This window comes from Coenobita brevimanus, chromosome 74, assembly GCF_032717465.1.
Source record: "Coenobita brevimanus isolate Jiangsu-jjx chromosome 74, ASM3271746v2, whole genome shotgun sequence".
Lineage (NCBI taxonomy): Eukaryota > Metazoa > Arthropoda > Malacostraca > Decapoda > Coenobitidae > Coenobita > Coenobita brevimanus.
In genome coordinates, this window is record NC_137027.1 from 33,610,695 (window position 1) to 33,625,690 (window position 14,996).

General features: G+C 41.8%; 1 protein-coding gene across 1 annotated transcript in view; it reads left to right on the plus strand.

Annotated features, from left to right (window-relative positions):
- Window positions 1-14,996, plus strand: part of LOC145407820 (centrosomal protein of 290 kDa-like) — a 119,270-nt gene that overhangs the window by 83,268 nt on the left and 21,006 nt on the right. Inside the window, exons 21-22 of the mRNA XM_080278677.1 lie at window positions 3,371-3,470; window positions 10,732-10,913. Of these exons, the coding sequence (XP_080134803.1) occupies window positions 3,371-3,470; window positions 10,732-10,913 (282 nt within the window). The remainder of the gene's footprint in view (window positions 1-3,370; window positions 3,471-10,731; window positions 10,914-14,996) is intronic.

Below are 14,996 nucleotides of genomic sequence, written 5' to 3' on the forward strand. Positions count from 1 at the left end.
CTTATGGGGAAAAATGAATTATGTCAGCAACCCTAGGAAAAGTCACCTTATATACTAACCATATACCTATACATATATTAGTACTGCTGTAACTATAATGAATGGTACTGTACTATCAATGATAACTAACCTTTTAGGATAGTGTTGGTGGGCTTGTTGGGAATGGAAGGTGGTATCTGAGGCTGTAGGTTGTCCTACTGGGTCCCCGGAGGATGGCTGCTGGCATCACTAGTGGGTAATGGCTGCTGCTCCTCCTCAACCTCCTTCATAAATCCTTCGAAATTCCTCTCCCCTTTCTTCTGCCTCTCAATGAATTCTAGCTTGGTGGCCTGAGGGAGGTGCCACCACTTCTTGGGGTTCTCAGAAGACTTCCTAGGCATCATGAGCTGAGTAAAATGCAGTAGCAAGGGCAGAAAATGCAGCAAGAAAAAAGCACTATCCAATGCGAATTATGTGACTGAGTGGTGCTGTGGTGGGAGAAATTTAAACAAAACATCACGTGAGAGCAGAAGCGTTTTTCATTGGGCGACATCACGATCATGTCACGATAGCGGGCGAGGGAGGCTACTTGATCGGAAGTTTTGATTGGTTCTCAGCATCACGGGAACGTCCAGTATGACCGTGTTGGACCAGAGGTGATCGTGCTAGAGGCAAATTCTGCGGATTTCGCCCACTTCTCGGAGCTCCATCCGTGTTATGCTTACACACCCGTTTTACAGTACTTAAATAGTATTAAATCGTACTAATTTTTTGCACTCCGTGCTGGACGCGAATCGTGCTGGACAAACGCGTGTTGGACGCGAGGGTACTGTATACTGTAAGTTGTGTACCGGTACTTTATAGAACAATGGTAAATAGCTTTTCTGTCTTTCTATTTATTGCCAGATGCCTTCAGTCTGTAAGGGATGGCTACAAAAAGATATCCTCCTCCACATGGGATCTCTCTCATTGCAAAAGGGTTACTGGAAGTTGAACATTCAATTGATGGGATTAATAAAGAATTGATCCCCCATACTGATATTGTTAAAATTTCCTTTTTCCTGCTGCCGCAGAGTAAATAGGAATGGCTACCCTCCCTCCTGCTCACACATCTTACTCTCATATATCTTTAACCTATAAGTGAAAAAAAAAAAAATTCTTTAGCACCTTGATAATTATAACTGTCATTAAAACAGAGTTCTTTTGAAGCAAAAGGGCCATTTTTTCACTTGTTATAAGTGAGTTATGGAGACACCCTTAGGAATAGGCTGACAGACACTTACATAATGCAGGCATTAGAAGTGGAGGCATGGGGGAATCCTCCCAGACTCATGGAGTTGAGGAGTGTGGTCATTCTGTATGATGCCTCACAGGGAATATAACCTTCCTCCAATGTCATCGGTGGCTCTCCCCCCTTATAAAACAAAACACTTATTATAAAATTTACCCTTCCTGTATTATCTTTAGGTTTCTGGCTGAAAGAGCAGTGCCACTACGTCTTTGCATTACCTCATTTAGTGCGGCTGGGGAGAAAGTGGTGCATCACACTTGGGTTGGGCCAAAACACCAAATACCTCCTATATTCTTTCATTAAGAATGAAAAAAATTGCTTTTTGGCCATGCAAAAAATTGTTTTTCATTCTTTGTTTTCTCTTTTTGGAGGCATCATTAGAGTGAGTGCTTATGACATATGATAGGAGTGCAGGGTGGGGAGGCCGTGGATGTTGTACAGCTGGACAGAGACAGTGTGAGTACAAGTCTTTCCTAAGCAAGCAGAGACAGGATGGATATTGACTAACATTTTGCACAAGGCTTTGCTCTGCAGTGCTTATGTTGTGTTTGGAGCAGTCTGTCTGAAGGTTATAGAAATCACTGCTGTATGAAGCCAGATGGGTGTCCTCTGTCCACCTGGCCTAGGTTTAACCCTCCTTTGTCAAAGGATAAGATGGAGTAAAGTAATACCAAGAGATTTTTTTTTTTTTTTTTTTTTTTTTTTTTTTTTTTAAAGAACAGAAGAGGAAGGGGAAAAAATGAAAAAAAAAAAAAATAAATAATAAAAAAAAAAAATCCATTTACCAGATTACAGGTGTCCTTCTTTCAAAAAAGTCTGTAACAGTTGGACTTACCTTAGGTTGAAGTTTGGGGGAAACCACTCTGGGGAAGCGAGTTCCAAAGAGATGCAGAGATGCAGTCCGGGGAATAAAAGCTTTCTGATAGGCAGAAGTTCTGTAATATGGCAGTGTGACAGTCCAGTCATGAGTGCTGCCAGATGCTCGTTTAGGGCTGGGGAAGGCATAGAGAAGTGGCACATTGAATGCAACTTTGTCTGAGCATTTGCCATTAAAGTATCTGTAAAATTATGCAAGAGGGGTAACATTCCTTCATACTTATAGGGCAGGTAGTTCATTTGTAGTTCTTGGTTTCTAACAGCTTTGTTCTGAATTTTGTTCAGTTCTTTTAATGCAACCTCTCCACATCCATTCCACACGGGTGAGCAATATTCCAGATGAGAGCACACACGACTCTTGTAAATTATAGCTAACTGCTCATTAGTGAAGAAGTTCCGGGCTCTGGAACTGTTCGAAAATCACTTATCTGTAGATGGGTCATTTTGGCAGTCTTTCCAATTAAGTTAATCCACTTTATTTTTTGTGCCTTAAGAAGGAGAAAGTGGAGTGTCAAAACAAAAATGGTTGCCAAAAAAGGTAAAAGTAAAGTAAGGGCACTCATAACATAGTTATGGCCATGAGAAAGAGAAGATTGCTAGTTCCAAGTGAGAAAATGTAGCTGTTTAGGGAAAACGATGGGGGGAGTCAGTCCACATGCAAACATAAAAGAATGGCTTTTGAGAGTACTGGTAAATGGCACCACCTGTAAAGACTACAGGGCAGGCTTGTCACTTGGGCTACAGTCCAATTTGATAAAGATAAAATTTTCTTGAAACAAAGTTCCTGTTGTTTTCTGGCATCCTGGGTCAGATTTACCTAATGGCTTGGCTTTCCAAAGTAAGCTGTGTTCCTCAGCCATCTCTCTGCCCGGATAGCAGTTGCAAGTAAGATCTTTTCATGTAAATGGTTGTGATTCATTCCTGTAGAATGAAAAAGGACATACAAGGAACAGGAGGAAAGGCTGAAAACATCGTGACTTTATTGATGTAAGGATGTGCCATTTCCTCTACCCAACAGTTATATTACAAACATTATGTGCCTCCTTGGGTTCGTACCCAAGGCTTCCTTTCTTCTTTGAGTCATGGCCCTGTGAGTGTCTCACTTTATACCTTCACACTCTTTGTATGTGTGGGATACCGAGTTCAGGCGATTCTGGTTAATATGAATTGTTGAGCATTTTAAGATCTTGCCAAGAACACTTACATTGTGTGGTATTATTCCAGGTTGAGGTTCTGTCCAAACAACTGGCTGCTGTAGAGATGCGTGAACTGAGGGAGCGGCAGAAGGCTGACCATGCCACCAATATGCACACCTGCATCAAGAGTACGTCTCTAGGATAACAGTTTGTAGAATTATAATTACTGATCTTCACAAAGTTAACTGCAGCACAGCATTTTACAAAATTATCAAGTGATAAAAAGAATAATACAGTATAAAAAAGATGTCTTTATACTGAAGCCATTACTTTCATTTCCTCTTAACACTTACAATGGAAGAGTTGAGAGGTAGGATGGGACTGGAGTGTATTGGTGTTGTGATGAGGAGAGGTAGATTGAGGTGGTTTGGACATGTGGAGAGGAAGGGGGATGATAATTGGGTGAGGAAGGTGAGAAGTGTTAATATTGGGGGTGGGGTTATGAGGGGTAGACCAAGAAAGACATGGGACGAGGTCATTAAGTGTGACCTTAGGGTTAAGGGACTGAACAGGGAGGCTGCAATGGATCATGCAGCGTGGAGAGCCGCCATTAAGTGACCAAGGCCGACACATGCAAGCATGTTGGAGCCTTTAAAAACGAAACGAAACGAAACTTGCAGCAGAAGGGTATCTCCTGTGCTAAATATAATTATCTGACAGGAAGGGAGAAGACAGTAAAAAAGGAAATCATTATGCCACAGGGATAAAAGAGTAGTAGTTCTAAAATGCCTGTCTGTCTACATATCTGTTACCAGATGACTTAATCCTGTAAGGGGTGTCCACAAACAAATCATCTCCATGTCACCCTGTCCCCTGCCATTTCACTGTCCTGCTCCCAGCTCACATCCCCCTATCTCATATACATTTCCACTCCATCCCTCCATCTCATCCTTGGCCTCCCCTTACCTCTCCCCCCCTCTGCCTACCTCACATACACTCTCCTCATCAGTCTCTCACTCTCCATCCTTTCCACATGGCCAAACCACCTCAGTGTGTTTCTCCTAATGCTTCCTATCACATCCACATCCAGACCACAACACTCCACTTCCTCATTTGTCAGTGTCTCTTCATGTGACTCCACATGCTCAAAATGTAATGTTTTATATCAGAGGTGTGGTCGGGATTTGTTGCTCATATAATACCAGTCAGGGGTCAGTAAAGCTGGTCACCCTTGCCCAAAGGGTTGTGAATCAGTAGCCAAGCCCCAGACCCCTACATTCATAACGGGACAAAAAAGGATTACATAATGGAAGGATGATGTTCAGTTTGAGGGGCATTTTATAAACAGTAGAGGAGGGGTAGGCAGATGGTTTGGACATGAGGAGAGAATGGAGATTGACATCTGGGTGTGGAAAGCGAGAAGTCCTAACACTGGGTAGGGTTGCAAGAGACAGAACAAAAAAAAAACTGAAACAAGGTCATACAGCATGACCTCAGGGAAAAGGGACTAAATAGGGAGGTTGTCAGAGATCAAGTAGTGTGGAGAACAGCCATTAGATGACCAAGGCGGATACATGCAATGATGATGGAGCCTTTATAAATACGATACAAGAGTATTCCATTTGATTCCCTTGAAGATGTAGGGACCTGGGGCTAAGCTCCCAAAGTCAACACACTTAAGGGTAGTGACTAGGCTACTTCCCTTGGTGACAATGCATTATAAAAAAAAACGCCAGCCACCTGTGCATGGCTCTTTTTCTGACTGGGGTGTTCTAATCTTTAAACCACCAGGATGTCCTTCCAATTTGCTGAAAGACACCGGCAGTAGCAAACACGAAATATAAAGGACATTATACCGAAGAGGTTAATGACCTTCACTTCTGAGTCTTTAAATGACATAATGAAATAGCTTGGTGGTAGTGAGAAAAAGATTTTAAATGTGCCAGAAAGATTAAGCATTACTGTCTCTTCACCCAACCTTCATCTTATATTCATTTGCTTTAAATCTCTTCACAAATATCTCTCAACTCTTTCCGAATCCCCTGAAAAGAGGTTTGGTGTACTGCAAGAGAAAGGTAGCTTCAACCTGTACTCCACTGATTTACATTCAGATGAGCCTAGGACCACAATAACAACAACCTTCCTCACACATTTCTGCTGTTTATCTAGTCTTCTTTAACCCCATTCATTATGATGTTATCCTCTTTAGCCTTTTTTTTTACTACAACAAGGAAGGTTTGGAGCCAGCAGATCCAGTGTTTGGCCCTTGGCTTTTGAGTGACACAGGTACTGTGAGCAGGGCAATAGGCTGGATGCAGATGGGGATGGCAGCAGGTGTGTCTGGGCCGACTGCTGAAATGCAGAAGGCCTCAGGAGACATAAGAGTGGGGTTAGTTGCTGACTTGATAAATACGATTATACATCAGTGTGTTGTCCCAGATGATTGGCTGAAGAGTGTGATTGTAAATGAGTAAAAGGAAAAGAGTGATGCCCTGGAAAAAGGATATTATAGGGGCATAAAGCTATTATACCAGATAATGAAGGTAATGGAGAGAGTACTAGAAGGTATGATTAGAGAAAAAGTAAACATCGATGAGATGCAGTTTGGGTTTATGCCATGCAAAGGGACCACTGATGCCATATTCATTGCTCGACAGCTTCAGGAAAGATATATAGGAAAGAAAAGGGATCTGTACTTAGTTTCTGTTTATTTGGGGTAGGCCTTTAACAGAGTCCAAAGGGAGTTGATGAAGTGGGCAATGAGAAAGCTTGGGATTGAGGAGGAGCTGCTTAGGGTGGTTATGGCCATGTATGTGGGTGCTCGCACCCAAGTAAGAGTGAATGGAGATTTGAGTGATGAGTCTTCCGTAAGTGTTGGTGTGCATCAGGGATCAGTCTTGAGACCCTTGTTGTTTATCATGGTTCAGGTACTTCATGCCCTCTCACGTGACTTCAGAAATGGACTCCCATGAGAGATGCTGTATGCCGATGATTTGATGTTGACTGCAGAGATCGAAAGGGAGGTGGAGGAAAGATTCAGAAAGTGGAGAGATAGTACGGAACACATGGGCTTGAGAGTAAATGCAGACAAAACAAAGGTGATGGTATCTAGGGCTGGTGGCAGTACTGTCAAAGAGGAGGGAGAATGGCCATGTGCAGTTTGCCACAAGGGTGTGGAATGGAATTCCATTTTGTGCAGTGTTTGTGATAAGTGGGTCCATAAGAGATGTAGTGGTATTAAAGGTTGACTGTGAGAGAATGCTGATTTCATGTGTGCAATGTGTTGGGGAGAACAGGTGGAGACTGTCAGGTGTGAGAGGATTGATCTTTCTGACGAGTCTCTCAACTGTGCTTAAGAGTTTTGTTATAAGGGAGATATGTTATGTGTTGGAGGTGGGACTGGAGCTAGCTCTGTGGCTAGAGTGAGGAGTGGTTGGAAGAAGTTCAGGGAGCTGTTGCCTCTCCTGACGTTGAGAGGGCTTTCCCCATGTGCTAAGGGATCATTGTATGCAGCATGTGTTAGGAGTGTAATACTGTATGGTAGTGAGACATGGGCAGTAAAGGAAGGGGAGATTCGCAGGCTCAAACACACAGAAATGACAATGATTACGTGGATGTGCAATGCATCCCTGCGTGCAAGGCCTGGGGGGGCTAGGTTTACAATGGAAGAGTTAAGAGGTAGGATGGGACTGGAGTGCATTGGTGTTGGGATGAGGAGAGGTAGATTGGGGTGGTTTAGGCATGTGGAGAGGATAGGGGATGATAATTGGGTGAAGAAAATCTGTTTAATGTTTTAGCCATAGGTGGGGTGAACACTGTCATTTTGGGGTACAATTTACTAAGTCTGATTTTTTCCAGACTTATATTTGACAAGCTTCAGATTTTATTTGTTGGTTTTAGTGAGTAATTTACAGGCATAAGGCAAGGGTTAGCTTCCATGACAACTGTTAGGCCACTGAGATTGGCTTTAAACTTGTTTTTGGCCTCATTTGGATGGATTTTGGGCTTGGTTTCGGGGGAAACCCAAGTCTGGTAAACGCTCCACATTATTTTACATATTAAAAATACCCCAATATACGATAACCTGCCTAACGATGGGGTTTTACCTAACTATTTATATTGTTAAATCAGGGTATGCCTGTGTATATATACATATATAATATATATATATAATGGTTTTATGCCAGATATCCCCGAAGGGCTAAGGTGTTGCCCCTGGGTAGAGGACTTTTGCATTGAAGCATGTAGCATTTTATGACCGGATGCCCTTCCTGATGTCTACAAATGACCCTTGGGTGGATTCGATCCACCAAGCCTTCGGTTAGAGCGGAGCGATCTAACCCACTGAGCCACAGCTGCTATTGTATACAGTATACATACAGAGGATCTCGAATTTCGATGAGCATGGGTACCTAAAAATCACCGCAAAATTCAAAGAATCAATATTTAAACTGAACTTCTTATGGGAAAAATTAGTTTGGGTCCGGGGCCTCCGAACCTAACTACGTAAAATCATGATTTTTTGCCCACACCCCCTGTAAACTTTATGAACTATAATTATTGTGGTTAAGTAACTGTAGTTCTGCATTGTATTGCCATACTGTCAGCAAGTGTATACTTGGTGTATTTCTGCCCTTTCTTGTATTGCCATTTCTCCTTTGGCTGCGAAGATTTAGAGGTGCCAGACTGCTCTTGTCCGTTACCACTGCTCCCAAAGAACCACTCTTGCTTGCCATCTTGAAACAGGTACGTTGCGACGAAAATACAAAGAAAATACATACAACTAAATTGCAGTGAAATGCATGTCCACACATGGAAGGTACAGGCTGAAAGTACGGCACTTGGCTGTAGAGAGCTGGCTGCTGACAGGATAGTCGCAAGATGGTCGCCGACAACAGAACATCACCTTGCACATGGCTTGTTGTTGTTGGTGCCTACTCCCATCTGGGAGCTCTTGTCCTTAAACAACACGACTTTTTTTTTCCTGTCTCTAGTGTTCATTTCCTTGTTGCTCCTGATATTCATAGTTACTGTACTTCTCTTCATTTCAGTATTCTGCCTACTGTATTTGCTACCACTTGTAACTCATTTTGTTTGAGTGTTTCTATTATTGATTCTTTTTCTTTAATTTCTCTCATTCTGTCTTTGAATTATTAAAGTATTGATTAATTAATAATACTGTAAGTATATTTATAGAATGACGGGGAATAGTCCAGGGTGCGAATTGTCCTGACGGGAAATCGTCCATGTTTTGACGGGGAATTATCTGACAGCAAACTGACTTGACGGTGAATTGTCTAGGGACCTTATCACCATGTGCTCTACATATGAATAAATGATGTTGATTTTCATTATCTTCTTGACACATGCCACATACGACATTAGGTTAGGCTCATACTTTTTCTTATAATTTTCCTTTACTTCTAGCATTTTGGTTTGCATCAAAAATATTATCTTTGCTTGTTTTGGCTGGAGTCTGGCCCTGACAGCACATGTCACATACAATGTTAGGTTAGGCTCATACTTTTTCTTATAATTTTCCTTCACTTCTAGCATTTTGGTTTGCATCAAAAATATTTTCTTTGCTTGTTTTGGTTGGAGTCTGGCCCTGAGAGCATCAAGCAACTTTGCATCAAAAAGTGAGGTAGGGAGACCACTCCAAAATGCATCGAAATTTGATTCATCGAATTCTAAACTGTCAAAATTCAAGAATCCACTGTATATATATATATATAGAGAGAGAGAGAGAGAGAGAGACAGACAGACAGACAGACAGACAGACAGACAGACAGATAGACAGACAGACAGACAGACAGACAGACAGACAGACAGATAGATAGACCAGACCCTCCACATTTCATGGAGGTTAGGGGACACAGACCCCCATGAATGTGGAATTTCTGCAAATGTTTGGTGCACCCTCCCATAAATGCCTCTACAGCCACAAATCATCCCCTGTGAGCAAGTGTGCACACACTGTACCTAATAAACCATATCTGGGACCTGGAAGCACCATAAAATATCACAAATAGCTAATGACTTGTGAACATGAGTATGGGCAAGTCATCAGCTACATATATACCCCAACTTCTTGCAATCATACCCATTAAATTCAGTCTTGGTTCCACAGAGGGACAATCCGTATAAGTGTAAGGCCCGCGAAAGTAGAATCTGCTAATGTGGAGGGCCTGGTGGGTATGTACATACACACACACACACACACACACATATATATATATATATATATATATATATATATATATATACAGTAATCCCTCCAATATCCAGATCAATAGAGCCATAGGCAGGTCCGGATAGTGGTCCTGTCCGGATATTGGGCCCCAGCTTATGGACTTCTACTTATGGACCCTAACTCTGAAAAACACCTATACAACTCCCTCTGCACATGCATTGCACCTATTTAAGACCCAAATCACACCAATAAGGGACATAAAAGACTGAAATAAATGCAAAAGAACCATAAAATGAGATTTTAGAGGTGAGTTTATACAATATTAAACATTCTGGGTACTTACAAGTCCCTTGCTCCTGGACTGGTTTGAACCGCCAGTTTGCAGTCCACAGTTAATCCTCTGCACTCTAAATTCTAATTTCTTAACACTGCACAACACTGTAAATTCCTCTGTGTTCTAGTGGCAAGGTATTGCAGTTTATTCACTGTTTATTCACAAAAAACAAGCACCTGTGGCTTGCACTGTTATGAGTATCTGCTCTCCATCGGAGTTAAGCTGTGACTGTTGATGTTGGTGGGGTAACAGAGTTGCCAGATCGCAACAGCCACATTACCAATCTCCTCAACTTTCATTGTCAAATATAACTTTTCAATACCAAATTCGTAAAGCTAGCATATATTCTTCACTAATTATATATACAAGTGGAAATACATGTAATCACTCTCCTTATAACTAACACCATGAAGATTATTTTCACACTATGTAGGGTAGCAGATTAATCAGAGAGAGCAAACAATCCACCATCTCCATCCTGTGTATCCTCATACATGTGAAAAATCCATTTGGTAATGCATTATTCTAATGCATTACCAAACGAATTTTTCATTACCAAATTGGCCCACACTTGGTAATGAAAAATACCAAATGGCAACCTGACAGGGGAGGGGGGAGGGGGAGGAAGGAAGGGGTGAAGGGACCATGGTGTAACAGCTGTTTGGCACCAGGCGGGAATTTCAAATTATGGGAGGAAAAAAAGGCAGATTTTTTTTTAATTTTTTGCAGTTTTTGGCCCATTTGGGGAATATTGGATCCCAGGAGGATTATGTCCGGTTAGTGGGGATGTTCGGATATTGGGCGTTCGGATATTAGAGGGATTACTGTATATATATATATATATATATATATATATATATATACCGTTCGTTAATCAATCCCCTTTTCATATCCCTTACGTTCATTGTTTCCACTCCTGCAGAGGAGCGAGATGAACTGTGCCGGCATTTGAAGGAGATGAAGGCTGCCCATGATGCTGCCATCAAGATGAACCAGAAGCTGCAGACGACAGAGGCAGACCTACGGCTCAGTCTTCAAAAGGCTGTGTCACAGGAAGAGTATGCTAGGGTCACTGCACAGGTCACAGCACTGCAAGATGAAAAGGTAATTTGTTATATGGCTGATCATCTGATATCTTCCCATCTTGCAACACCAAATATTCAAACATACGAGATGTCCAGAGATAAAGAGGGCAGATCGTGGTTTTTCGGTCACAAACAATACCCTAAAAACCCATGGAATTTTGTAGCCTGGCTTCATGCTTTTAAGTTTTACAAGAGTTGATAATGGACTAAATGTCACTATTTTTATTGAGGACATGCACGCACATGCACACGCACACACACACACACACACACACACACACACACACACACACACACACATTTCGTATTGCTCAGTACTAATCTTCAGTATGGCATATACAGCGTGTATGGTGCAGATGGCACTTCATTACAGGCAAAGTCTATTTACATACTAAATTGGGTCTGATTTTTTTTTTTTCTGCTGTGACATCATGGTGGCTGAGGATGTTATATGCAGTATATACTGATAACTGCAAATTACCAGTCCCAGCTAATCACCCAAGTCATGAAGAAAGATATAGAAACAGAATGGTGTACCACATTTAGTGGAAGAAAGGAGCAATTGGCTTGGTATGACTGAGATTTAAAATCTCGTAATAACCTTACATCGTAAACTGACCTGTCATATATCTTTTAGGTGTGATGAAAATTCTTTTGGGCCATTCCTTTGATTCTTGAAACCCTGTAGTTTTTCACATGTGTCCTCAATCTAATTAAAAATAGTCATTAAACAATAATGACATCCAGTTAATTTATGGCATTTTTAGCACATTCCTGTACAATGCGTCTGTGTCAAGGAGGGAAGTAAAATATGAATAAATTCCAAATAAGTCGTCAGTTGTCATGATGGGAAAAGATATATGCTGAATATATCTCCACTACTTATGGGAGAAAAAAGGAAAGTCACCATTGACATGAGGGCTCTCAACTTATGAAAGAAAGTAGTGAGTTTTGCTTACTTCTGGATTACTTTTCCAATTCTCTAAAGATAAGAATTTCATAAACTTTCTCAACAGTACACAGCGAAGACTAATCACTCACGAATGCTTGATACTGTTGGCATCTGAGAAAGTGTCCTTACCCCTGACAATCAATAATTAATACTAATAAAGACAGAGCCTTGCCGGTGGTAACTCCTGATTTATGAATTAATATGAAAGAACTGGTTAACTACCAGTTGTGTTTAATATAGGAAGTTTACGTAAACTGGGAGTAGCAAACTAAAGTATGCACAATATGGAGAAACGAAACACGATTCTTACATTTGATCAAGCTCAAAGAAAAGAACTGTAATTTATTAATGACACAAAATGAATTCTTAAATGAGTAATCACTCACTTAGATCAGACAGCTAGTTAATACAGTACTCATACGCCTAGAAAACACAGAAAGAAAATACTGGTCAGTGGAGAAAATGGAGTCATGGCTGCGAAGAGACTGGGCGGCATTGCTACTCAGGCCACTGCACTGAGCACTGCTGACGTCCACTGTTGCCGATCACCAGTTCAGTTGGGAGATGCTGGGGTTGTAGAACTGCTAGAGACTGGGTGATAAGCCGCAAGATGGGGTCTTCACTGCTCTGCACTGCTCTTGAGATCCTCCTCCAGTGGCAGAACTACACCATATGACTAATGTTCTCACGCCCGCCACAAAGCATTACATGAACACCGGAAGTAGGCATGGCTTAGCTTAATGACTAAAGAGGCAGGGCAGAGGAATGATGAATACACAAAAGTATCACTCAGTAATGCACCAAGGATGTGCATAAAAACAATCACTAGTGAAACAATAATGAACGTTTTGAGAACAATCCTGATTGGAGCTCTGTTGGGACGGTTAGCTGAGTAAATATATCTGGGTTATTTACTAATGCATCTTGCATTCCCATAATAATACAATGTCATGAATTTGTACAAAAACACAATTTGGCAAATTCATGACATTACTCCCCATCAAAACAAAATTTTCTCTGAAAAATTTTCCAGTAGGTAATATATACATCCTAATTCAGTCACACAAGATCCGCATTGTGGTGTGTGTACTATCGTGCTACAGGAGAAGATCATTGTTATCAATGAGTGTAAAAACCTCGTATTTATGTTGACAGAAGCAAGCTTGAGGGAAAAAAAAACACCATCAGGACAATGAAAAATCCTGTACTCAGGCCGAACTGAGCGAAAGTTTGCTACATTTACTTTAACAACTACAGTAATCCCTCATTTATCCAGACATAATAAAGCCAAGGGCATGTCCAGGTAGTGGCAACATGACTTCATTCCTCACAAACACCATAACTTTACTTTTGTTTACATTAACTTTCAGCTTCCTCCTCCTACACACTGTCCCAAATTCATTCACCAAACTTTGCAACTCCCATTCATCTTCACTCAACAATACTGTATCATCAGCAAACAGCAACACCGGAAGCTTCCAAATCTCACCCTCATTCAATAGGGCCAGCCCCACATCCACTGCCCTACCTTGCACCTCATTTACAACCCCATCCATGTATATATTAAACAGCCATGGAGACATCACACACCCCTGTTTCAGTCCCACATTGAGATCAAAGAACTCACTCAGCTTACCATCCACTCGCACCGTAGCCCTGGCTCCCTCGTACATACTCTTCACAGCACTCAACAGTTTCCCCTCCACTCCATATATTCTTAAAACCTTCCACATACCTTGCCTATCTATTCTGTCATAAGCTTTCTTCAAGTCCATGAAGGCAGCATACACAATCCTTCCCTTCTCTAGATACTTCTCCACTAAACATCTTAGAACAAATATCTGATCTACACACCCTTTTCCCTTCCTAAATCCCCCTTGTTCTTCTCCAACTAGCTCCTCTGTCATATGCCTAACCCTATCAATGAGTATTCTACCATAGTATTTTACCAGTCACACTAAGAAGGCAAATACCCCTATGGTTACCACATACTTCTCTCTCCAACCTATACCTAGCCTATTTGTACCATACCTGTGCTTAATTTGGCAGTGTTAACCTGTCATTCAGGCATATTTTGACATCAAAACACACATAGGGATATCCAAAATTTTGCTAAACACCAAGTAAACCATGCAGAAAAAACACTGAAAACCAAAAAAACACTCTACCTATACTGTACTGTATGTACAGTGCCTCTCCTTATTTTGGCAGTGTTTTTTGGACATTCTGCCATATTTTGACATCAAAACATACACAGGATTATCCAAAATAATTTTCAACATCAAGAAAACCATGCAAAAAAAACACTGAAAACCAAAAAACACCCTACCTATACACTACTGTATGTACAGTGTCCCTCCTATTTTCAGCACTGTTTTCAGGTCATTCTGCCATATTTTGACATCAAAACACACATTGGAATATCCTAAAAAAAAATTTTACACCAAGGAAACTATGAAAGAAGCCTAAAGTTTCATGCCAAAAAACATTCAGTTGGGGTACTTACCACCGAGTGCACCACAGGCAGGCTTCTTAACCCGCAAACCTCCAGCAGGTGTAGAGTTGTCCCATGTGGTCTAGTGGCAAACATGCGTGCCTAGCAAATGCCCAACAACTCCTCCTCCTCCTGAACCTGCTGGAGCTGGGCAGTGACTGGTGACATGCGGTGTGGTGATGGTGGCCTACTGTAGTACCCACCTCAGGAGACTCTGAAGACAGCCACGAGCTTACAACCAACAGAGACTCAGTAGCTGTTGACGTGCTTGGTTGTGGGTCAGATGGTGAAGGCAGGAAATGAGCTGGTGGTGGTGGTGGTGGTGAGAGTGGTACGAACTCCCTGTCACAGTGCGGGTGCTCAGCATACTCCAGCGTCCCCTCCAGGTAAACACGGAGGACACTGAGACAAGAGATTGAAGGAGTTGCGGAGGGCTGCGAGTCAGGATCCTCATCCTTGTCTTCGTTGGTCCCACTGTCCTCTTCTGTGCCTGCAGAGGCAGCAGCAGCAATCTCCTCATCAGACATGATCAGATAACCAGGACCGCCACCATCATTGTCCAGCCAATCCCTCACATCATCGACGTCCACCTGCTCTCCTGCTGTTCTCAGGTGACTGTGGAAATCATCCACGTCAAACCCTTCAAAGGCCTGCTT